The sequence below is a fragment of the Dendroctonus ponderosae genome, unplaced genomic scaffold, assembly GCF_020466585.1.
Source record: "Dendroctonus ponderosae isolate FM_Combo_2020 unplaced genomic scaffold, Dpon_F_20191213v2 Dpon_F_20191213_1, whole genome shotgun sequence".
Taxonomy (NCBI): domain Eukaryota; kingdom Metazoa; phylum Arthropoda; class Insecta; order Coleoptera; family Curculionidae; genus Dendroctonus; species Dendroctonus ponderosae.
Genome location: NW_026017110.1, coordinates 46,501,616 through 46,527,685, shown reverse-complemented (window position 1 = coordinate 46,527,685; position 26,070 = coordinate 46,501,616). Strand labels below are relative to the sequence as shown.

At 38.6% G+C, this 26,070-nt stretch overlaps 1 protein-coding gene across 5 annotated transcripts; it reads right to left on the bottom strand.

Moving 5' to 3' along the window:
- LOC109535978 (neurogenic protein mastermind) lies at positions 1-26,070 on the bottom strand. 5 transcript variants are annotated; one of them, XM_048670538.1, is made up of 14 exons: positions 25,079-26,070; positions 18,183-18,381; positions 9,158-9,295; positions 8,724-8,936; positions 6,591-7,061; positions 6,361-6,534; positions 6,022-6,306; positions 5,212-5,412; positions 4,870-4,987; positions 4,630-4,809; positions 4,288-4,575; positions 4,009-4,224; positions 3,701-3,948; positions 1-2,235 (listed from the first exon to the last, which is right to left on the bottom strand). In XM_048670538.1, exons 2-14 carry the CDS (start codon positions 18,333-18,335, stop codon positions 1,957-1,959), a joined length of 2,964 nt encoding a protein of 987 aa, XP_048526495.1. In that variant the 5' UTR covers positions 18,336-18,381; positions 25,079-26,070; the 3' UTR covers positions 1-1,956. The 5 variants fall into 5 exon arrangements, with proteins under 5 accessions (XP_048526495.1, XP_048526511.1, XP_048526505.1 ...); XM_048670554.1 differs by having other exon boundaries at positions 9,158-9,292; XM_048670548.1 differs by having other exon boundaries at positions 4,288-4,572; positions 25,079-26,068.

Sequence of the window (26,070 nt, the reverse complement as noted above, 5' to 3'; positions counted from 1 at the left end):
TATAAACTATTAAGTATATTGTCTGGAAAATCATTTGCAATATGACAGAGTTCACCGTGAAACTCTCCAAGCCGAGCGCCCAAACTGCTGGTTTTGGTTGCATATTTATACACAAAAAACTGTATTAAGGTTGAAATCGACTGGAGCAATTTCCCGATGAATTATACCGGATTGGCAAACAACTTTGCAAAACATTTGGTAAATATACTCGCAATATAAACTCTCGTATGTCTGTAAAAATCATTAGATAATAACAATTTGATTCTCCTAAGTACACGTATAAATTAGGGCCTATAAAAAATAAAACAGTGGTCCGTCACGGGAAACTTATGAAGATATATCAACAGCTAATCCGAAAGTATTATACAAGTAAATCTACCTTAAAGAATATTTACAAACATAGGCATAGTCTAAATACTGAACATAATGGAATAAGTTTTCAACGTCTACAGAATACAAATGGAATGTGGATGTAATCCAAGATAAACCAACCGCCTAAGAACCGAGTGGAAGAAAAAGACAAGAGCATTCGTAAAATTTCCTAGGAAAGTTGTCATATTGATTCCTACACTAAAACTGGATTATACAATGTAAAACTAATCGCTAAAATTACTATAGAGATCTCCTAGTTGGCGCACACATCAAAATACTGATAGAAGAACTTGAACATGAATATTCTCAGTCGACAAATACATTCTTCTATTCGCATGTGCACGCTGGTTCTAAAAATATACTAAAATATATTCCCTATTATACATTTCAAATAAGCTACGTGGAAACGTCTGGGGGCCTAAAGGCCTAAGAATGTTCTAATATTGACTAAAAACCAAGCAATTATAGTTTTTACAACAATCATGTGCGGTTAACCCTTCGTTAGATGGTTATGCCAAGTTTTTATTTGTTTATTATCTACAACTGCGATTGAACGTTTTTCGCAAATCGCAAAAACCATGTTCAACCCCTAAACTACATCCCCATTTTCAGGGATTTCGTGCTTAAATGAACGTTTTTCTTAAAGTTGGCACATCAACATTTTTCACCGTGTCCGTGATTGTGATCATTTTTTTCCAAAATTTAACCTCTGATGTTTGATTTACTCAACAGGCATCGTCTCACATCCGTTGGGACCGTCGAAATAAGCGACAAATACCGACAAGTTTCCGCAACATACCGATTCCGACTTTCCGACCGACATAACAAATATCCGATTCTGCACTTTACATCGCTTGGAAGAGACTGCCGGAAATAATTTTTATAATTTGTCGAAGGGCGACGTCGATACGTTAGATGAATTATCCGCTAGTGTCACAAGGAATCTTTTCGCTTCTAAATTCTCTTCCTAAAACGTTCTCTCCTCTCTCTTCTAAAACGCTCAAGTTGTGTATAAGACAAAACAGTCTGCCTTAAGAGGTGTATTTTTCGTTATTTTCTCAATTTCGAAACGAAAGAAGAAACCAGCAGAATTTCAAGCATCTACATCGAAACGATGTTCTATTTGCCCAAGAAATAAGGCCGGAAAAATATTTTATGGTTTCACTTTGCTCCAAGCATGCCATTTTTACTTGCGAAAATTGTACAAATTTGAGGAAGAAATTTTTTTGCCTTCCACCAAAAGGACTTTATTCCTTTTTCAGTCTTCCAGTCCAGTTTTCCATTCTGCTTTTTACAGGGTCATTGGCAGTTAGGAAAGTTACATTGCGTTGTTTAAAAATGTTAACCAGATATCAATGATTTTTTAGGCTAAAATGTTGATGGTATGAAACATTATAATTTCTTATTAATAAAATTGTATTAGCCCCAAGGCACAAACACTAACGAAGAGTTAAAGATTGTTGCGAAAACTTACAGTATATTGGAACTCGGTGGCATGATGACTGAACCAATGAAGAAAGTTCAATTTGCCAAAGCAAATTCATTTATAGACAATCGGTTTTCTATAGAAAACAGTACGTGTTTTCAAAAGTCCAGATTGAAGGCGGCGTCCGTGTCGAAAGAATTGAGCAGCTCCTGGTCGCTGAATGGGGCCGCGTCAGCCGTTCCGGCCAAATTTTCCAGAAACTCAAAAGTGAAATCGGTCGCTTGGGGATTAAACGTGGCCAAGCTGTTCCCAGGTGCATTCGAATTGACGCTGGAATTGGCCAGCATGTTGTTCATATTCTGTTGAGGCTGCGACAACGAATGGTTGTTCACGGAAATGGACTGTGACTGTTGCATGTGAATATTGGTCATAGACATCTGCAAAAAAACATCATTTGAGAGAATTAAAACGGGGTTTGCTCAAGAGCTTTTCCAAATAATAGCGCAAATTGGCGGTTTTCCGGAGTTTTGACCAAATGTTTGCAAAAAAACAAGAAAAACAGTCCGAAAATGCGCTTTCTGAACCCAAACTCTAAATTTCAACCTGAAAACTGCCAAATAAAGCTAGGTTTTGCGCAATTTTTTCTCCAATAACCATTTCCAAGGGTTTTAGAGTATTTTTTTTTCCTTTTTTGGTTGAAATAGAAAAATCCTGACACAATATCTGGTGAGAATAGTAGAGCATACGAGTGGAAGTTCTAATACTAGTTCTAAAGCAGCTTGGAGTCTAGGCCTGGGGAACTCAGTAAATTTTTAGGAGTTGGCACAGTGCTGCGCAAATGGCTTGGTGCGCCCAACGTAACGGCGCAGTAACTCAGTTTCGTTGCTGGGAAAATGTTGATGACTTCTTTTACTTGTTTTAGATTTATTTTAAAGGCCATTTATTAATAATAGTTTTTAAATGTCTTCAAATTTCAGAATTTTCCAGTTCTGGCCAAGTTGCCAAGTTTTTTTCAAAACACTCAGTTTTCTAGTTTCACTTAAAAATGCTGACAATCCTAAGGTATTTTCCGCAAAAAAATATGACATAAATTTCGAATCCTTCGTCGCTTTGTAAAAAGTTTTGAAATCCTTTCCAGCTACGAATTTGGCACAAAAAGCAAATAATTTTATACGTTTTTTCACCGAAAGTAATTAGGATTATCTTGAAAAACGACCAGAGAGCAAGTTTACAAAAAAATGACATTAAATCGCATTATTTTTCGGGTTTACTCAAAATACTGCAAATCTTCAGGTATTTTCTGTGAAAAATTATAAGATACATTTTATTGGAACACTCGCATCCTTAACCGCTTTGCAAAACTTTTTGGCGCTTCGAATTATGGACAAAACAGTAATAATTATTTCTGGGTGTTTTTCGAAAAATATTTCGCCGAACTGTAATTTATTTGGAAAACTTGGAAACTGGGGTTTCTTCACTTTTAGGTTAATATTTCAACACTGTCTCTAAACAGACAAACCTCGTTTTTCCAAACGTTTTACTGTAAAATACCAAACTGAATATTTTATGAAAAAAATTAAGATATCGATTTTACAAGAAAACTCGTCGAGTTTCTTTGGACTCAATTCTGTTGCAGGGAAAATTTACATGACTTTTTTTAGTTGTTTTAACAAAGTAGTAAAACGTTATTCAGAAAAAATGTTTTAAAACTCCTTAACCAATGAGTTATAACTCGGTAACTCAGAGAGCGGCAACAATTCCTTATGTTCACCATGTTATCCAAGACTATTGGAGTCTACAACTTGTTGTCACTTTATCCGAGGTTCTTCAATCTGTCTGCGCCTCGCGTGCTATCACCCTGTATATTTGCTTTGACCTGATGTAAATTGAAATCAGACAAACCTGTGGATTTTGCTGCTGCATCATCGACTGTTGTTGCTGCTGCTGCTGCTGCTGTTGCATGTGCAGCATCGCTTGATTCATCGAATTCATCTGAGCCATGGGCCCCCCTTGTGCTCCCATCATGTGACCCAATCCGCCCTGTTGCGCCCCCATACTGGCTTGCTGCGCCCGCAAATGTTGCTGCTGCTGGTGCTGCAGCGCCGTCATTTGCTGCATTGACGGCCCGCCCATGTTCATGTTGAATCCATCTGGAAAATCCAAGGAAAATTTGAAAAATCCAATGGGATTTTGATCAACATGCGACGTACTGCCTTGATAAGCCGGTCGGCCGGCTACAAAGTTAGCGTTTTGCTGCTGGGACATCAGAACATGCCGCCAATCGCTGTTTTGTTGGATGGCCTCCATGCCGCCCATTGGTCCGGCTTGTCGGGCATACGTCGCTCTGCCGGACATTTGCTGTTGTTGCTGCTGCTGTTGGTGCTGTTGCTGCTGCATCATGTACACTTGCGAGCGTATCATCGGGCCTAAAATAAACAAAGATGTATAGAAAAACTTACAACTACTCTTTAGGGTTGCTAATCTCTTACCGGAAGGCGGAATGGGCTGATGCGGAATTCGTCTCATGTTAGGGGGAGGCGCTGGTCCCCCATATCGCGGCTGCATTCCATGCCCAAGGCCGGCGCTGGTTTTGTAATCAGGCGGGGGCGGTCTGAGCTGCTGCTGCTGTTGCTGCTGCATCGCCTGTTGCGAACGCAAAATCTGCTGCAGCTTTTGCTGCTCCATCATCTGATTGGACATCATTCGGGCAGCCATCGGCCCGCCCACCGGGCCCATTTGCGGCACATTTACGCCGCTCATCGAGCCGCCCATTGCTGCTTGAGACAAACGCGGGTAACGCACCAACTCCCGCGCACCTGGATATGGCCTACCTGTCGGTCCGGTCGCCCTTCTAAGAGTTTGTTGAGTAAAGTTGATCGTTTGAGTTTGCGACATGGAATAGGAATCTACATGGCCGCCCATTACATTACTATGGCCCATATTGGGCCCGCCCATCATTCCCCCCATTCCAGGAGGTGTTCCTTGCATTCCTGCAGGCCCACCTTGCATGCCTACCAATTTACGATTGTATGGGTTACCACGCGGCTTTTCTATTTTGCCGAAAATATTACCTGTCCCTGAGGGCATCCCCGGTTGGGTGCTCGCATTCTGCATGCCAGCCAGCCCACCTTGTGGGCCGCTCATTTGTTGACCAATCGAATTCATGTTGCCGCCCATTTGGGATGCGTTCTACAAAACAAGAAACAACGCGTGAAAATAACATAAAAACATTGCGATTGTTGAAACATTATGCGAAGATTGAAGATGGAAAACGATGGTTTTATTGAAAGACTGGCTGATTTGGATCTACCGTAAGACTCTTTAGAGACAACCAATAGGAAATTACAAATTACTAATATCATTTTCACTAAATCATCAGTTTTTATTGCACAATTAATCAAGTCTAAACATACCTGATTCATGGTAGATTGCGCGTTGTTGGACATTCCAGTGGAATGCTGCGCTGAAGACATCGGAGCTTGTTGCTGCGCCCCAGCGCTTCCACCTTGCGATCCATGTGGATCGCCGTGTGTGAATTGCATTCCCTGTTGGGCAGCAATCGAAACATTTCCTTTAACATCGGCACTGAGATGCAAATGTTGTCCAGCCGAGACCTGAAGAACCAAAAGAAAAAGCTTTAGTTACAGAGAAAAGACATCGAGCAAACCCTGATTAAGATAGCACATGCCAAAATTAGTCAATTGCACACGTTCTTCACTTGCACACGCTTGTCACGCTACTGGAAAAAATAACAAAATTATTTTCTTGCAAAACATGCGTCGTCCCTAGCTATTGATCTCTGGAAAATTTCGTAAAAATATCTCCGTGCGTTTTGAAGAACTTGATCACATTGCATTTTTTTAAATTTCAACACAAGATATGCTGTTTAAGAACATCAACAGATATGAATTTCGCGTACTTCAAACCACCCGTAAACTTAATTTCAATGCTCATTCACCACTGAAATAATATTATTTAAAATCAACTTTCTATTTTCATTCACACTGTGGTAGAGCGGAACACCAGGTATATTCCCTCGAATTTCAGTAGTGGCAAATAATTTATATACAGTTAGTGTGAGATTTATCGCCCGCCGACAAACTCTAGGCGAGTTTAGTGATTTGTGAGCGGTCAATCGATCGGCAATGCTTTACGGCTCAGGGATAAAACTGACTTAGAGCCATAGAGTGATTTATGAGGGTCGCCTAAAAATTGCGTCCTACCTGAATGGGCCCGTGCTGGTTGATATTGAGCTGCTGGGCCTGGTTAATTTGCACCGAAGTCCCGCTTGGACCCTGAGGATTTCCATTGCCCGATCCAGAAGGCGGCCGTGGCGGAGTGCCAGCGTTGTACTGGCCAGCATTCGGGGGCGGGCAACTTCCGCGCCCGGAAGGCAAAAACCCTGGGCTCCCTCCTGGACCGGGACTGCCATAGGGGGAATACTGCTTCTGTTTGGGATAAACACCTGCGGCTGGAATCTGCTTGCGCTTCATATCGTACTCATTGCCCTGAAAATGACTGTTCTTCAGCTCCCGCTTTTGTCTTCAGCGCGAATAGTTTACCTGATAAATCATTTCCTGCTTAATCATGTCCGGTTGCGGGAAACTGGGACTGTTCTTGTGATAGTTCTGGTTGGCACTGGGACTACCATAATCGCCTTGGAATTGGAAATCTGAATAAGGAGACCTGGCATTCGGAACGCGGCTGTTCGGGTTGAAGTTCAACCCCATTTGATTCTGCAATGAAACAATGAGTCAAAACTCCCGATTGGAAAACTGCGCGAAAAACGCACCTTGTGCTGATGTTGCTCGGCCATTTGCTTCAAAGTTTGGGCAGCAGGACTGAGCTCGGTCTTGGCAAAGTCCATGTTCGGGTAAGAAAGACGATTGGAGACCGAAGCGGACGGATTCTTTTCAAACACCGGCAGCGAGTAGTTGGCCTGATTGGACTGTTCTGAGGGACTCTGAGTCGTCTTCAAGCTCTCGGAGCTCACTTGGGCGGGCTGCAAGTCCTTCTCCTCCAACTTGAGACTATTGGCAGCTTCGCTAGGCTTGGCCTCAAAGTCAAAGTCCTTCATCAAATCACCGTTGTAGCTGCTAATGTCCGAAATGAGATCGTTGAAAGCAGCTGAGGACATGATTGCGTCGCTCGTATCGTCGCCCATGAGATCGGGAAAATCTCCAAAGCCCGCACCTCCATTGGCTGCATCTTTTTCCAGTGCGGCGGCACATTGGTCCAGATCAGCAAAATCATTATCAGGCTCCTGCAATTGAATCAATAACAATGAACTAAACAAGTTGTCAACTCAAAAAGGGTGACCAGACTGAGAAACAACCGGACAAATGTCGCCAAGAATCGCCAAACGTAGGCTACAAAATCGCCAAAAACAAAGCGGAACGGTTTAAATTAAACAAGTACTTTAGTTTTTCTAACAAGTTGATTTGAAATTATACAGGGTGGTCCTCAACTAATGTCGAAAAATTCACTGACATATTGTTTAGCCCAAAATATTGCGTTTCAGGCAAATGTGTCTTATGCGAAAGTTAATAGATTCCGAGGTACAGGGTGTCAAAGTGTGAATAAAAATTTCGTTTTTTCTGAATAGATTTTTAACCAGTTTTACTAGTACCACAAAAAATTGTGTTTGGGGGTTTCCTAGATCGGCAAATCCAAATTTCCCATTGGTTGGCTTATAGTTTCTAGAGAGCGCCAGCTGCAATAGTCTGGAGCCATTTAAAACATCAGGACATTTTTGCCTTTTCATCACATATGAGGTTTTCAGTCACATTCTACGATATTTTTTAAACAAAACATCGGTACTTGTTCGAAGTCGATATCTCCCACCGTTTTCGAGATATTTGTACATGTATTGAAATCAAAGATCATTTTGAACATTTATTATGAAATAATAATTTTCAAATATTTTACTGTGTCCAAAAATAAGTTTAAAATAGTTCTAAACGTGCCTAAATAACTACTGTCTAATGTTTGCTAAGTTTTGTATAATAGAAAATTTGCGCAAAAAAATTCTTTTATTTGGATATCTAATTTGAGATGGATATCCAATTAGCTCAAAAAAATTACTAGATGTTTCAATGTGAAATATCTCGAAAACGGTTAGAGATATATCTCTTAGAGAACAAGTACACATTTTTTGTTTAGAAAATATCGTAGAATGTGATTTTACCAACCGTAGGACGATTTACCGATCTAAAAAAACTCCAAACACAAATTTTTGTGCTAGCTACTAGTAAAACTGGTTAAAAATCTATTCAGAAAAAACGAAATTTGTATTTACACTTTGACACTGTGTCTCGGAATCTATTAACTTCCAGATAAAACAAATTTCCCTGAAACGCAATATTTTGGCCTAAACAATATGTCAGTTCATTTTTGAACATTAATTGAGGACCACCCTGTAGATGTTTACTTGTGTGTCTAAAAATATATTAATAAGACAAATAATATATTTTTTCTAAATCCAGGAGTTTTTACTTATACTAATGCAAGGAACATCAAATTCTCGAAGTAGGTCTAACATTTCAGTTTCTTCTTGTTCATACTCTAAGTCAATCGCTTTGATGTTAATATCAGTATTTCGTTCTTGATTTGTCGTTACGTTTGATGAAAAATCTTTAATCATGTCAGTAGTAGAATTAAAATTCCAACAGCATATATTATGTGCATAAAAATGCATCTTTATCCTTAAAGAGAAATTGAAAGAATTTGTCTTTTAAGAAGAATTTAAGTATACGGTTCTAATATGCTTAGGTTTATGATTTAAGCTTCAGCTTTCAGACATAGGCGTTTAGATCCTAAAGCTTATACTGCTATTTTTTAGCAGGCTAATAGAAAACTCCAAAATCATCAAGCCGAAAGAAATCGCCAGTCGCCCTGGTCACCCTGAACTCAAACCCAAACTTACCTGCTTAACACATTCAACAAGAGTGCCAACATCGAGCCCAATATTCGCTTTGGATGCATGTCCAGGCGTACCAGGAGTGGCGGCTTTGGGCGACGAAATGTCGCTCTTCACACTCGCATTCGCATGTGTTTTAACCGTAACATTGGTGCTAATTTGTTGGGGCTGAGAATTCGCTGCTGACGTTGTAAACTCCAGCTGCTGGACAATTTCCACCTGAATAGGAGACTTTATGTAAAGAGCCGTGAGATTAATCAGAGAAAAAAGCAGGCCAAAAAAAAAAAGGGCAACAATCGCCAACGTAACGAAACGATACGGCAAAGTGAGCGTTGTCAATTGCAGCAGAAAAAAAACAAATTCCGCATAAGTGTGAAAATATTGGCAATGTTTGCTGGCTAGGAGTAATCGAAGTAAAAGTCTAAGCCTGAAAGAATTACCGAAAACTTTGTGAGACCCTCATTCTGGTTTGTTCCGTGTTGCTGAGCGGTACATTGTAGCTTAACTGGCTGCTCGAAATTATCAATGGGATTTCCTGTCTCCAACTCATCTGCGGACCGTTTCAGGAACTTTTGCTGCTAAAACAATATCAACACTGTAATCAAATTGCAAATAATTCTATTATAAAATAACTGATCATATGCATTCTCGTCTTATATCCACTTAAACCAACAAGAATCGAGCCGATATTTAGAGGCAAAAACATCCTTTGCTCGATTCTTCGGGATAACAACTCTTTCAAAGTGTGCTCAAATTCATGGATTTTCCAGACAGAAAGAGTCCACCAGACTTTTAAAGTGCAATTTAAACGAGTGTATACATTTTTATGCTTCACATAGAAACAAGTATTTGCATTCAAAGTGCAATGTTTCACTTTGAAAATCCATGAAACTTGAGCAAACTATAAAATTATTGATTTTTTATTCTTCAGGGACAAGCATTTGCATGATTTGAAGGCCTTTAAATAAAAAAAACAGCATTTTCTGTTTAAAAAAATAATGTTTTAGACAGAAAGTTAGAAATCAATTTGGTTGAATTGGGATAAAAAAAAGTCGTAAAAGGAATTTTTTCATGTCAAATTTAGTTCAGTTGGCGTTAAATGTGTGAAACCCAAAAAAACCTTTGCTGGATTTTTGGGAGTTTTATTGAAGTTGGTTTCAGCGCCATAAGATTCTGTTGATATTTTTTCTTTGCTTTTCCCTTATTTAGCCAAAGAACTTTTCCCCAAAAAAACGAACACTATTTGTCACGTAACCTGCCCAGATCCCCCGACCATTGGAAATAAGGTTTTGAAATACTTTTGATTTGATTTTTGCCGGAAAATCACATTTAGTTTGTTTCTACCAAACCAAATTTCCATTCGAAAAAAAACGATTTTTTATCAAAACTCCGGCTCTTTCCAGTGTATCAGGTGGTGATTTTTCCAAAATCCTCCGATTAATGACTTTTGAAAAAACTGAAATTCTGAGCCTGCCACTGGATGTGTGGCGAGAACTCAAAACCCATAGAAAAGTTGAACTGTTCACTTTTCCTCCAAAGGAAAAAATAAGCCCGCAATTCTGACTTTCTACAAGACTGATTTGTTTAATTGTTCTTGGCCCTGATTTTAAATGACAGAAATTCACCTATTTTGGGCCAATTCCGCAGGGGCGTGCAGACATTTCAGGGACATCCTGTATATTTTATATCCGTTTACGCGAACAAAAATCGTCGATTGTGCTAAACAAACTATCCAATTGCGTGTAAATTAAGTGTTTTAGGTGAGAATATTTTGCCCAAAACTTCTACGCCACTGAGTAAGACCCACTTTGAACGATCGTTGTGTCTCCACAAAAACCCTCCTTTCGTCAAATAGTCAGAAGCTCACTAATCTATTGAAAAAATCCTGTGTAAATTCGAATAGGTAGCACCTAGATTACTGCAGTTTTAGCCTACTTTGAGTGACTGGTTCAACAGCCAGCACTGCACAAACTTTGGGGAGAAAGCGTGCAAAAAATCAGCATTGAAATGGACTAAAAGCCCGGATATTCGACTTCCGTTTACCAACTTCTACAGACATTCTGTATGCAGGAATGGGTTTCCGGTGGAGATTATGGCAAGTTCAAATGGCCGAACCGAACGCGTTCAAATCGAACATTCCGCAGTGGAAACAACCGATAAATGAGGAACCAACCTGCAGATTGATTGGCCCTTTGGTGGGTGGGAAATTTGGAAAGTTGGTACCTGTTCGATGAATTCGTCGTCATCCTCTTCTGACGACATATCGACTGTTGTCACTGTTGTAACCAAGGGGAAATCACCAAGTTTGGAACCATGGTTGTCACTTTTTTACGGCCGTTTATTAAATCACGCACGTTTCACCGAAATTCCTGTACAGGAAAACACTTTTGTTTATCGCCAATTGATAATAACAACGATATCGAACCAAAACCGAACCGTTTGCCCTGTATCGATGACGTTCACGAATCGGTACCCAAAAACAAATGATTCAGTTCTGAAAAAATCTACATTACAATGTCTAATTATAATCGTTCACAAACGCGACTTTAAATTCAACTTTACCAGCTGATAAACGTGCGGAAATACACCGTTTAAATTGAGGCACCCAAACGCGGCAACCCGGCGCATATACAAGGTGGTACCATGCGGACAGTACCCGAATCACCTGCAACGCGATACGCGAATCCCGATCTCTGCTACTAATAACCGACCGCGTTCTGTTGTTTTACCGCTGTGCAGTACTGTTTACGATAATTACGTCATTTACATAGTAAAATTGTCGGTTTTTTTATGTAGGACTGTTTGGTGATAATCGTTGTAGGCGACCGACACATTTTGCAACAGCATTGACGCTGTCGTAACGGTTTGGTGGCGGCGAGCGGCGTACCGACTGTTACGGGTACCGATCACTTAATGTGCAACCAACAGCAAAAAAATCGTTTAGCTAGACCGCGATCACTGGATCTGGCCAATCACCCACATAATTCATCATTTGCATGCACCCAAAACGGTTCCCGAATCAACTTGCACCCAAAACCACACACACACATGCACAATCAGTGCAACACGGCCGTTCATTTAAAATCGCCAAAATACTGGGAAAAATTGAGATTTTAAATTCTGATTTATTTTCCTGACTGCGTGTGCTTGTTATTATATTCTTATATTTCCTGGGTCTCAGTCGAAGTGTGAAGTAAAAAATTTTTGAACATCGTTTATTTCATTACGTTACGGCGAGGCAACAGCGCCATCATCAGATTTAAAATTTACACAAACTACAAACACCAATTCACAATTAAAACATGTTGTATAAAAACTATAATTTATAGTGTTAAAACATTCATCAGTTTTTGAGGGAAAAAAATGTGACTGAACATAAATACAGTCTGAGAAATACTAGTGAAAATAAAACAGCATTAACACAACATGCACACCAAATGTTGCATAATTTTGATTTTAACAAGGCAGATATATTAGTTAGGGAAACAAATTATCATAAAAGAAGAATCCAAGAAATGATACAAATAAAAAAACATGCAAAAGCAGTAAATTTCAGATCAGATACCGACAACCTTAGCAACATTTACCAAACCCTAATAAAGCCATAAGTATGGAACACCCGGTACACTGGTGAAAAATTAAAACTATTTCTGCTTCTCTCAATACATACATGGTTTGAAGAAGGCAAAGACCTAAAAGAACGTTGATTGTTACCAATCATGAGGTAAGTTTTTCCAGTGTTTTGCTCTCCCAAAAGGAAGGATTTTTTTCCCTCAAAAACTGATGAATGTTTTAAAACTTTATAAATTATAGTTTTTATACAACATGTTTTAATTGTGAATTGGTGTTTGTAGTTTATCTAAATTTTAAATCTGATGATGGCGCTGTTGTCTCGCCGAAACGTAATGAAATAAACGGTGTTCAAAATTTTTACTTCACACTTTGACTGAGACCCGGGAAAGATAAGAATGCGATTTTAAATGCAACTGGGTTCCTAGTCTGGTAATTCATTTGGTTTTCTGTTGCCATCACGAACATTTGCAGAATATACAGGGGGGTTCATGAATATGGGGACTTGGTCGGAACGTCTGCGGCACTCCTGAGGATTGGCCTGGATGTGTACGAAACCTTGCTGGTTAATTTCAGTTTTTGAGTTTAGAACGCTAGATTTTCAAAAAAATTGCGCTGGCGTGGAAAACCTTTGGCTTTTTTTTGGACATTGTCCCCTTCTATCCAGTGCCGCGGTCGGAATTGCACCATCTTTTTTAATTTCAAAGACTGAAGATTTTTTGATCACAGTTTTTCTAGGTTTTTTTCAAAAAACATCAATCGCCAATTTTTCCAAAAGGATGCCTGGTTTGGGAGAAAAAAATTAGAGAGAAAAAAAGGTCCGGACAAAAAATCTAAAGTATGTTTTGCAAAATGTCCATTTACAGGGCGTGGCATGTGGACAAGTTACGTTACGGCATACACTGTTCGATTTTTTTTGAAAAAATTCCTTGAAATACGGAAAAAAAAAGGTTAACAGGTTCTTATGGCGGTGAAACTTCCAAATTCAATAAAACCGCCCAAAATTCCAGGAAAAAATAATTTTTTACAGGCGAACTGTTTTGGTTGCTTGTATACATTTAACGCCCATTGGGCCCAATCGGACAACATGGAAAATAATTCCTTTTGAAACCCCAGTCTAAATTTGTTCCCAAATCCCAAAAATTCAGTCGCTCCCGTATCCGTTACTTCATAGAAAAAGTGAATATCAACTTTATCAGTGGCGCGCTTGAAATCGCTCTCTGTTTTGCAGCTGTGAAGGTTTTGTTGAAAACCAACTTTTGGATTATTTTTTAAAAACGATTAATTGAAAAAAAATGCCACGTGGTACCTTGGAACAAGTCGAGGTTTTATGAAAAACCGCTTTCTCAAAAGGACGACTGATTTGAGAGGAAAAAATTAAAATGCAATTTGACGAAAACAATTAAAATGTGAATTTCCGGACAAAAAATTAAAAGTGCGGAGTCGAAAATTTTAAACAATTCCTTATGGTGTTGAAGCTTCCAAAAATCCAGCAAATGCGAAATTGTTTAATAATGAATAGAAGAGTTTTTTGGTTCTTTTCACACATTTAATGCCAACTGAACTCAATTTCACAACATGAAAAAAAAAAATTTTGAGCCAAAAAGAAGAAAATTTGGCCCTAAAACTAACAACCACCAGTGGCTCGCTCTTCATTAATTGTAGAGAAAAAGTAAATACCATCGTTCTTATGTCTGTCCAGTGGTGCACGAGGACTTTCTCCGATTTTTAAGTTGCAGATATTTCAGATTTTTTCAAAACGCGTTTTGGACTTTTTTGCAAAAACCATCAAATAGTTTTGAAGGTTTTTGGAAAAGCCGGACGTTTGATGAAAAAAATTAAAATATGAATTTCGAGCGAGATTCCAAGGACGGACCTCAGAGAAAAGAAAAAGAGGCCTGGTTCCGGACAAAAAAAACTAAAATGTGAATTTTAAAAATTTTCCGTGTTGAAAAAGTGGTCCGTAAAAAAACTTTCAAACAATCAAAAATGTTCCAACATTTCCCTGTAAGAAAAGTTTCCGAATTTTTCCTTATACAGCGTGACAGACAGTGTTTCATCTTTGTAGGAAAACTATTTTGCTGCAGTAGGGGAGAAGGAAGTAAAACAGGTTCTTCAAGCGAAAATTCAATAAAATCTCTAAAAATGCCCGAAATGAGAATGAGAATGGAAGAAAATCGAAAAAAAGCCTTCAGCAATCCGGATATTTTATAAAGAATAACTTTTTTATATGAGACCGTGCTTACGAGAAAAAAAATTATGTAAAAATTACGCCGTAAAAAATAACCAAAATTTTCTTTTCGAACTGTTCCCATCACCTTGCGCCACATAAATGAACAACAAAACATATATTTCAATGTGCTCTGAATGAGCAAAATAAGGGCAAAGAAAATCTTACAGGACACAAAAATCAATCCAATTTTCGCGGAAAAAACCTCTTGAAATTCCTTGTGCAAGAAGAAATATTTAAAAAATCAAAAGAAACAGCGACAAATCCCGCAGAACCGTTCCATTTTTTTCCTACCTTTCAACCGCACTAATAAGTTCGCTTTGACTTATGTAAAATGCGACTGAATTGCTAAGTAAAACAAATTATGCAAGGCTAGATATTGTTATTTCCAAGGTCCGACGACGCTACGACGGTGACCGTTTATTGAGCGACAATCAATCAGCTATTTGAACCAACCAGAAAACACTTATAGTCCGTCCAACCTATTTGACAGTGACGTTACTAGTTGAGACACCATATTGAAATTTACTTATGTCAGAGATTGGTTTGTAAGAAATTCATCCTGCGTGGGGCCAGCTTCACTCAGATATGAAACATGCTGGGTTTTTTTATGAACCCGAGAACAAAACCAAATAGAAAATGCATATGAAAAAATTCGAAAACACTGGCATAAAAATCAAATCAGTAATTCTAATATTCTTCCATAAGTCCGCGAATTGAAACAATTTGATGCAAGACAAGATCTGTATGTTTGTTTAAGACACAATTATTACGTCACTGCCAAAAAGCTTGAACTCACAGAAAATCATTACAAATCACGAAATCACTAGATGCTTTTAGGTTTTGAACGGCTTTGTACCTAGAGAGCAAATGAAGAAACTGGACTAATGGCCGCGATTTGTGAATTGGTGACCTTTGAAACTAGCTGGCGCATTTTCCGATGCATTTCGTCCATATCGAATCAACCAACGATACAGTTAGCAAGGTAAACACAGTAATATCCTAGGCATTTGCATGATGTAAATGTTGCTGTGATCCAACACAATTGTGCTGCTTTCATTTGGTAGTTGGCGAACGAGTCACCGTGGCCATTACAAAGCCAAAGACCTTTATCTCCTGCATGGCTAATGTATATTACGGCCGAAGCCACTTCCGAGATTTATTCGTTTCAAGCACTTGAGTTGCACTATTTATACGGATTCCTGATAAGACGAAAGCTATGAAATCTACAGGATGAGCGCAAACAACAAAACGCACTGGTCAAGGTTTTGTTGCATAGTTTCAGGCCCGCTTGCACCAAGCAGCTCTAAAAGCCTCTTTCGCCAGTTCCAAGAAAAGGACAGAGGAATTAAAAAGAATGGAAATAATGAAGATGGAATTGAACGTTAAAACTATTTATCAAAACTATCGCTTTGCCGATTAAAACTATGCCCACCTGATAGAAAATATCATAACAAACAACATTTATATTATAGATTTTTCGAGAAAATGCCGTTTTCCACTACTTTTCACCCACTGAAATACAGAAATTTTCAAATCAAAACAAAGGCCGCCATGATGGTTTGCCTCATTGCGCCGGCGTCCTAGCCCAAATTTTTCGCGCAGTTGCCAGTACTATGATTACCACTTCCTTAAGCACGCGGTCATCATACTTCAACATAGAAAAATTTCACTGTTCATTTTGCATGTCTTTTATTTTATATCTTATTTGCGTCGTGCCTTCCCAAATAAACAATTTTCGGATTTTCGTGTTTTGAGATAATGCTTTCTTTTTATTTTGATTTTCTACTTTGGTGGCAGTTTGGCAACGCGGCTCGATTTTTCGGCTGTGTGAAGGCCGCGACTGCGCGTAGCCAGCGCAAAACATATCGTGTTCCAGACAATTACCAAAAAGGGCTCTATTTTAGTGGTATTGCTTTTAATCACCAAATTTAACATAAATTTGAAAAATAATTTATAATCTGTTGTTGAAGTTGTAGTGGGCCATAGTTATTGAACATTGAATGAACATTGCCATTCATGTCACGTGCTATATTGTTCTCATTATCCTCAAATATATTAAAATGTCCATTATGCTATTTCAAAACACGCGTACAACTAAACAAAACACGCAACCACTTGTCTTATGGCCGTATTTATAGTCCAAGTGCCAAGTGGCACTTGAGAGACACTTATAGAAGAACGACTTGAGTGACTTTTGACACTTGAGGTAGAAGCCATTTTATAGTTCATAGTATATCTGAACAAGTTTCTGCTCTCCGTGGAGCTGGAAAGGATCTTGCATATCTCGTATGCATCTCTTTGGAACCCGTTCGTGCATTTCTCCATCAACATATTGTATAAATTCTTCCGAATCGTCCATATTAATAATATATTTAACAAAACGTGTGACTCAACGTCTATTTAACTCAACTATGACAGAAGGTTTGGCGCCAGAATGATTAGGTTACAAACAAGCTCAAGGGTCCTATAGTCCACATGCAGATATTTTTTTTTATCGTCCGCACCAGTCCTGGCTGATTGCGCTTGCGCGTCCCGCTGCCATGTTGCCGCTATGCACATATTTGGTTTTTAACCGCCTGGCCCTGCTGGAATAGCGACGCCTAACCTCAGAGAAAGTCGTGTGGCGAACTCTATGCGCCAATTCTCAAGTAGCAGCTCCAGCCGAAATGTCAGCTATATCTCACCACATAACATCTGCGCCGTTTCGGTACAAATACAACTTCTAATACCAAATAGTGTATCGGAAATGGACAGTCAACATTTCCAACATTTGTTATAAATAATTTGCCTTTGTTTTATGTTATCGTCGATATGTTATTTAACCTTTTAAATAAAAAAAACACCAAATGGTGCACAGAACCATTATTTGGTGTATTTGTCTGTCTGTGGATTCATCAAATAATACTTTGCAAAAAACAAACGGGCTAGCCGCAAACGGCCGTGCCGTATAGCGTGAATAACCCTGTATAATTAAAGTGAAGATCATAGACAACATTTGAATATATCTGTTCATTATTTTAGAAAGCAGAAAACAATAAAAAACAAACAAGATCCATGACAAGAATCCAAATCTTTACTGCGGGAACTAATTGTTTAAATCACTAACGATGGAATTAGCATAAATTTCAGCAACAGCCACCGAACTAAAAACGTGCTAGAATCCACAAGAATCCGTGTTTTTCTGAGGTTATAATTTCGTTCGCAATGGAAATATCAAACCGGCAACGCGGCAGAGAGACGCGCAAGCGCAATCAGCCAGGACTGGTGCGGGCGGTTAAGAAAAAAATATCTGCACTCCACATTCCAAGTCGCTCTTACACGTCAGCTGATCTCGAAGTGACAACTATAAAACGCATTTTTCATTATGACAGTCACTTGAGTGTTCAGTGTCACTGGAATAATGTGTGCCTAATGTCTATAAATACGACCATTAGGCACGCATGCACCTATAAATGTAAGGTTATATTTTTGCAAATGCAGACGTAAGCCGTCATTGAAGCCAGCTTTTCGATCCTTAAGCCAGGCTTAAACAACCGTGCAAACGATCTCTACAATTAAGCTCGGCTTTCCGAAAAGCCATGCTTATTTATTAGTGGTGCAAGCGGGCCTCAATTAATCAATAATAATCAAGTAAAAGCGAAGAAGCGAGAGAAGAAACTTACCACATGAACGCTGCTTTGAATTCCATCCTGTTTCTTTTCTTTGGTTTTGGGCACTCGTTTCGTTTTGGTGTCCAAAAATCGCTGCTTCAAATGTAGCGTGTCCTGTAGGTTCTGTTCACACAGTCCCGAAAAGGACTGATCGTAACGCGGCATGCAGTCAGTCTGTCGCTTCCGATACGATTCAATCCGACGCCGCAACCTGAAATACGCACTTGGAATCATTGGTGAGTAAATAAAATTCGGATCCGAAAACATATATAGACAAATTTACTGGCGGGTTTCAACCACAAACTGGCACCGATCAACCCTGGTTGAAGCACGCCAGAACCTACCCGCACATGCGCACAATGTGCAGGAAAAAAAACGCATGCATTCTGAAGTACTACGCTCAAAGATCTTTCTGGAAGCGGCGTGTAACACTAAACCGAATCGAATACTTCGCGACAGGTTTCCCTTAGCTCAGAACTTTCACACTTCTATCTTCATACTATTGACACTCTATCTCTGACTAATCGCTTTTGACCAGAAGTATACAATAAGGGAGATGAAAGAATGACTCTCCGGTGCGTGACAAAGACGACTATGAACCCTATTCTGTAACCATTTCGTTAAAAGTTAACGGACGTTACAAAGTTTACGGCCTCTTAATTTTCGATTGGTATTCTGTAACTCGATTGTCCGTTAAATACATAACCTAAATCCGTTATAAATGTTGGGCGGCCGCTTATTTTAAAGGCTATCCTCAAAGTAGCCGTTAAGTTTAAGCGGACCAGTTGACAAATTAATATCAAATATAAGTGTTTCAAAGAAGTTGTTTCAGTACAACAGTTGAATTTGTATTAAATTTATACACACTAGGTACACACACAAGATAGGTACTATCAAATGTTGTCCTTGCTGTTTGATTTGATAAGCGGAATCTGTGGAAAAAGTTCCACAGGTCACAACTTCGCTTTCATCCTCGAAGCCTTCGAGACACCAGTAATCGATTTAATATTCCTGAGAAAAAATTTTAATTCATTTTTCCGTTTAACAAAATACCACTGGAAGATGAGGTTGAGGTAACAAACTGTTGGTTGTTATTAAGAAGTTACGGACGTAATTCGGAATGGATTTTTGCACAATTCAATGTTTCATTTTGTCTGCCCACGTGATTCTGTATTCTGCAGCATGGCAATCTTCAAGAATTATAAGCAATATGGAAGATCAGTTTGTCATGGGTAGTTTTAGGTTTCAATTCTTTGGGCGACTGCATGCCCCTTACAACCGTTCCGTATAACACCGTTCGAAAATTATAGGGAAAAGATCACAGAAAATAATTTTAATGAACACATAAGAGCTAGACATATTGTAGAAATAAAAATGTTCTAAGGTCACGATTTAGATATTTACTTAAACATCGTGTTCTAAATTATGATCCAATAAAAGCAGGAAAACGTCTATAAATATTGTTGAGGTTTCTACATAATATTAAGCATTTTTATAATAATGATTTTACTTCTTAAATTAAAAAACAAATTAAACAGACAACTACTTGAGACAGATACAAGTCTTGCTTCAGCACGAGGTTTTACTTTAGGCAATTTTAGGTTATCAAGATTATAAACTTAGGGAATATTTCGATGTTGCCACCTACTACTGTTGAGAAAGTTTAACGGACTCCGCTAAAATACATTTTTAACGAAGTCAAAATTTACATAGACCGGATAGCAATCAGTCGATTGCGATATAACAGACCATTAACAATTTTTGAAGGCCTTTAGTTTTTGACGGAAAAGTTACAGAATAGGGCTCTATAGACGTGTATTCGCGAGTTCAAAAGTGCAAACGCACCCTGGTGACTAAAATTATAACTACCAGTTAACTAGTAATTTGACAGTTGTTTTGTTGACATTGGTGATTTGTTTCGTTTTGTTCTAACCAACTTGTGCAAGCTTTTCATTTTTGTTACAAATGCAACACTCACTTTTCGCTTGTTTACCAACTCCAAGAGATAGACAAGTCTGACAAGTCTCAACTGACACTCGGCAATGAGTAATTTGACGTTTTGCAGCGCCTCCATCGGTAGTTGAACTCGCGAACAAACAAAGTAAGGCCGGGTGCAAAACGAATATTTGACATTTGACTTAAGTACGGATGGGGCACTGCAAAACGTAAACAAGTACTCGTTCGAGTGACATGTAAACAATGAGCGTGATCAAATGTCAAATGTTAAGCTTGTGTCCGATGTATCGGTTTGTACGATGATACGAAAGTGTCTATTGGTCAGAGATAATCTCTAAAATCTCGTGAAAAATTAACTAGCCGCCTTCTGAACTACGAAAAACTAAATCATGCCTATTCAGCACCAAAGAAGACATGGGCGTTTACAAAATTTCATGTCAATTAAAACATTGATGCCGAATAAAAAATTTAATCCTTACGTCAAAAAGAGTTAAACAAAAGGTTGAGATTTTTTATTCTCTACAATTCTGCGATTGAACGTTTTCCGCGAGGAATTCACGTTTAACCGCAAATCGCAAAAAAAGTTTTCAACCCCTAAATTATATTAAGGTTTATCTTAGTTAAAGCTAACTGTTCCTAAAATATTTTTGTGAAAATAAAGCCCCCCTTTCTTAAGGTTACATTTTCAACACCCATTTCAAATTTCGAAACCAAATTCTACCTTGCGGCTACTAATAGATGCCGTTTTGTCAATTCAATTCAATCAGCAAATTACTAAAATTAGACTCAAAGATTCAGGTTGTCCCAACATTGTGTTCAAACAATTGCACGATTTGAACGGTAATAACGTGCTTAATTTAAATTTAAAAACACCCTATACTTTATGACAGGAACGCATGAAAATTTTAATTTCCCTTCGAATACTATCAAGGGATCCTTTATCTAACTCTTCACGTTTTCATAGAAATCGCATGCTTTCAAGATTCATGCCGATATTATCAAATGCAATCATTTATCGAGTCACGTATCCCAATTTGACTGGTTTAAATATTTATTGTAATATTATTTGAACTTGTCAGTTCATGGACTAGAAATCGCTTCTATGCAATCTTGCTTTGTTGATAGTTTTTTTACAAAACAGACACAAAAATGCAAGTTGACTAAATTAGAACGAATTGCTATCATTTTTATTCCGGGATAATGTCTCCAAAACCTTTTTAGCATCGCGCATGTACGCTGAAAATGTCTCCAATGCAGTCGTATGACAAAGATTATTAAACATTGAGAATAAATGCTTTCAGAGCAACAGAATTGGAAGGTGTAGCTTCTTTTTTGGCAAATTTTTCTTTTCTGACAGACTTATGTTTCATAATAATGGATAACACATTTTCCGGGACACCCTGTATAGTCGTTCCTTTCCTAACATGAGAGAGGTTCCTTCCTTGTAGAGGAGAGTGAAAACTATATCAGAATTTGTAAAACATTTTAGGAATAAGCTCCCTACACGAGTCCCTTAAAAATGACGAAATCAGTTTTATCAAAACCGTTGAGTGGATGAAAAATTGGAAAAATCTATCAATGTATTATCAGACTATGAAGGCTTTCACGGCCGGTCAGAAGCCCGGAAAACATTTCTAAATGTTATCAATGTATTGTTTACAAGCACATTTTTTGGTAGTAAATATCACAGAGCTTTGCCCCCTAAAGTACCAGAATTGTATTTCTAAAATCTTCAGAGGCAGCAAACAAAGTCTTAAAATGGATGATTCCACACAATCGCTTTTAGCGAAGCTATCGCAAGTAGCGCCTTGAAAATTTCAGTCCTTCGAAAACACGACCCTAAAAATGTTACGATCCAAATGCTCATTTTTGGCAGCTGTGTACACGTAAGCTTTAATCGGGGAAACCCAATTGATGTCTCTCTTAAAACAGTATTACTTGCAAACTACGGCAAGTAGCTACTTTAAGTTTTTGCAGTATACAGAAGACACTACAATCTGAAAACCCGGACAATTTCATTCATTCTACCGGAGATTTGACTAAAAATGAGCCATTCACCTGCTAACAACTGGACACTCAGTTTAGTATCTAGGGCAAGCAGCAAATTGAAAATTTCACAATATATCCACGAAGACACTTAAATCTGACTATCCGGAGAATTTGAATCCAATAGGACTAAATACTAATTTCTGCCGGCTTGGTACAAGTTGGGCGAAAAATGAGCGACCACCTGCCAGCAACCGCACACTCAGTTTAAAAAATTCGTAGCTTCCAATGAATACAAACAGCAAATTAAAAACTTGAGAATGTGTAGAAGGCATTTGAATCTGGAATCCCGGAGAATTTCAATCTAATCTAATGGCACTAAATTATGATTTTTAGCGACTTGGTAAAAATTGAGCAAAAAATGAGGGTTCCCCTGCCAAGCACTGCACATCCAGCTCAAAAAATTCGTAACTTCTAATTTAGATCAAGTAACAAATGGTAAATTTGACAATCTATAGAAGACATTTGAGTCTGAAAACCTGGAGAATTTGAATCAAATGGCACTGAATCCTAATTTCTGCAGACTTGGTAAAAATTAGGCGAAAAATAAGCGTTCACCTGCCAGCAAGTAGCAAATCGAAAACTACACAATCTATACACGAAGACACTTGAATCTGACTATCCGGAGGATTTCAATCGAATGGCACCAAATTATGATTTTTGGTGGCCCAAATTCATAACTTCTAATCTAGAGCAAGAAGCAAATTGAAAATTTCACAATCTATAACCCGGAGAATTTGAATCAAATGGCACTAAATCCTAATTTCTGGCGGCTTGGTATAGGTTGGGCGAAAGATGAGCGCCAGCGACTGCACACTCTGCTTAAAAAATTCGTAACATCTAATCTAGAGCAAGTAGCAACTTGAAAATTTGACAATCTACAGGGTGATTCAAAATTGGCGTCATTCCTTTTAAGGGGTGATAGATGCTCCCTTGGGGAGTACGAGAAAAAGATAGAAAATGTTTTTTCTGAAAATTTCTAGAAGATATTAACAGTTGAAGATCGAATTTCAACTTTGTTATTAAGCCTTATTTTGAAATTGTCCCATGTTTAATTGGTAGCATATTGGAATACTTAAGCATTCAAAAAGAAAAATTTCGATCTTTGCTTCAAATTCCAGGGGCACTCAGAGCACAATAACTGACACTTTCCGAAGCCACAAATAAATACCGAGGAACACACAGCACAAGGAGATACAAATGGAGCAGGTGTTAATTAACTGAATACGAGAAGCTGCTTGATAAGAGTGGATAATAAGGAGATTACACAGGCACTAGCTTGTTTTGAATTAACCATTCAAATGTTTGGTGTCGTATGGTTTATTTTTAAACACCGATATACGAGGTTATGAGAACAGGTTGACATTTCGTCAACAAATCTTGTTGAATTTAGCGTTTATCCTTGTCTATCTTATTGTTAGTCTGTATCATTCCATGGTTACCGGAGTTTTAAATAATTACGAAGCAACAAGTATTTGCACAATGTTAATTAGGCAGATTACCTTGAAAAACATTGCTGCTGTATTTCTGATATAGTTTTTTGCAAATTTCTCAGTTTTTAATAACAATTCATTTCTTTTTTTTTCTGTACTCCTATAACAGCGCCAGACAACACCTCCAGACGATCACGCCAATTTTGAATCACCCTGTATAGAAGACATTTCAACCTAAAAATCCGGAGAATTTCAATCAAATGGCGCCAAATTCTGATTTTTGGCGGCTTGGTAAAAATTGGGGCTACAAATTTTAGTTCACCTGCCAACTGCACATTCATCTTAAAAATTTCTAAACTGGAGCAAGTGACTTGACAATTGACAGTTGACAAGTTGACAATCTATAGACGATATTCTCAAGCTGAAAACTAGAAGAAATTCAATCAAATGGCACTAAATTGTTGATTTTTGGCGGCAATACTGAATCTTAAAATTCTGCGAATGCTATTAAATCATCGCGAATTCTGAGCAAAGTCCCTCAAATTCTGAACTAGTTTTTTTACATTTTATCAGAGTTTATAATTGCGTCATTACCCACGGGATAGAAAGGCCAGAATAAATCCAAATTTAACATAAAAAACCTCTCAAGTAGCTGCATTCAAAAGCAGTTTATAAATTAACCCGTTTCCTTTCCAGCTAAGATTATAGGCTCTTTTATTTGCTATGGCGAATACTCAGTTGTTTGTTTACAAAATTACCAAACCTATTCATAAGTTTACCAGATTTCACCAATGACAATCTGGCAACTCAGCAATTATACAGTTACTTAAGCACTCAAAATCAGGGAAATTCTAAATACTTCTTTGGGGTACTTTTCTTCGGAATAAGTCCAAATCAAGTCCGACGCATGATTTTGAAAGCATTGAGCTATACAACACTGAAAACCATTTCCTCATATAACTTTCCAATTTTGAACTATTGCGTTTTAGAAATCTATAAAAATCTGCGTGGGTTACATTCATTTTAAATGGGATCAGCTGTGCACTTTACCCGAGAGGGTACCGGGTGACATCATGCGCAAGAAAATCGAATTTTTGAACAAAGAATGAAGTAGTAATCATGCTCAAGAAAATCGAACTTTTGAACGATGAATGAAGTAGTGAATTTAATTGAGTGAAAAGTAGTCGAAAATGGCATTTCCCCTTCAAATACTATTGAGAAAAGTTGTTAATAAAATTTTTCTCTACAAGGTGAGCACGTTTTCGAAGGGGTAGACTAAGGCCTGATGTCCTTGAAAACTACACGAATACTGCAATCGAATTCGAATTGACACTGAACATTCCATCAGGTTGGCAATCGTGTTGCCGACGTTGTGGGTGTTTTTAAGACCATACTACATACCTAACCGTTACGTCTTGTTGCCAAGATCCAGTCCCAAATGGGACCTACTATTTGACTGAGGAAAGGACTTACCTTTCTACCACAGCCCTTTTGGGGGGAAGTTCGGTATGAAGCGGTGGCAGTCCTGGGGGCTGGGGGACGACGGAGGGAATCGTCCCACCGCCGTCGAGGCAACCCCCTGGTCCAGAGCTAGCTCGATCCAGTGTGTTGATCTACCAGGTCACACAGTCACATTGCCCTTCTTAGAGGTGCCAGCCCAGCAGCCACATAACCTCAATTGGGTTATTTATGTTTCTAGCTGAGAGCCTCAATGCTCAGAGCGACATTCCTTTGAGCTGGCGAGTGCGAGGACTGAGCACGGCTCTATCTGGTACCGTCTTTGCGCCACTCACGAGTCAATTAGTAAGTCGACAACGGGAAACAGTACTGTCGGGGGCATAATTAATGTTTTGAAATCCGCACAAAACACGAACTTTTCCAACAGGTTCCCGCTTCCGGTCGAGCACGGTGTTGAATCTAAAAATACGCCAACCTCTTGACCTGAGCCTGAGCGCAAATGTGACGTGAATTGGGATTTGTCAAACGTTTTTTCGAAAAATACAACCCAAAACGACCGAAGGTTGATCGCGTGTTTCTGCGCTGGAAATCGACTGAACAAACGGTGAACGTTGCAAAACACCACGATTTCAACCAGTTCACACGCACTCACCTTCGAACAATGGCTGGATGCTGTTGAACGCTCTCAATCTTTCAAAACAACACTTTTTCATCAGAAAAACATTAAGTACAATGTCGTCTGCCTAGCAACCGCAGCCATTTTCTATGCGCGTTATGCGTTACGGTGCAGCCGCCCCGTTGCCACTTGCCGCCCTCCAAATATCGCTAATCAAAACAATAACATTAAGATCACCCTATTTTTTATCAAACTTTATAGAAAACAATCCCAAATTGTTCATGCAATTGCCACTGTTGGCAAGCGACGATCAGGACAGACTGTCGCTAATAGTCTAGAAGGAAAACAGTAAAAAAAACCCGTAAATTCCGCTTGAGAGTGACGTCGAAAT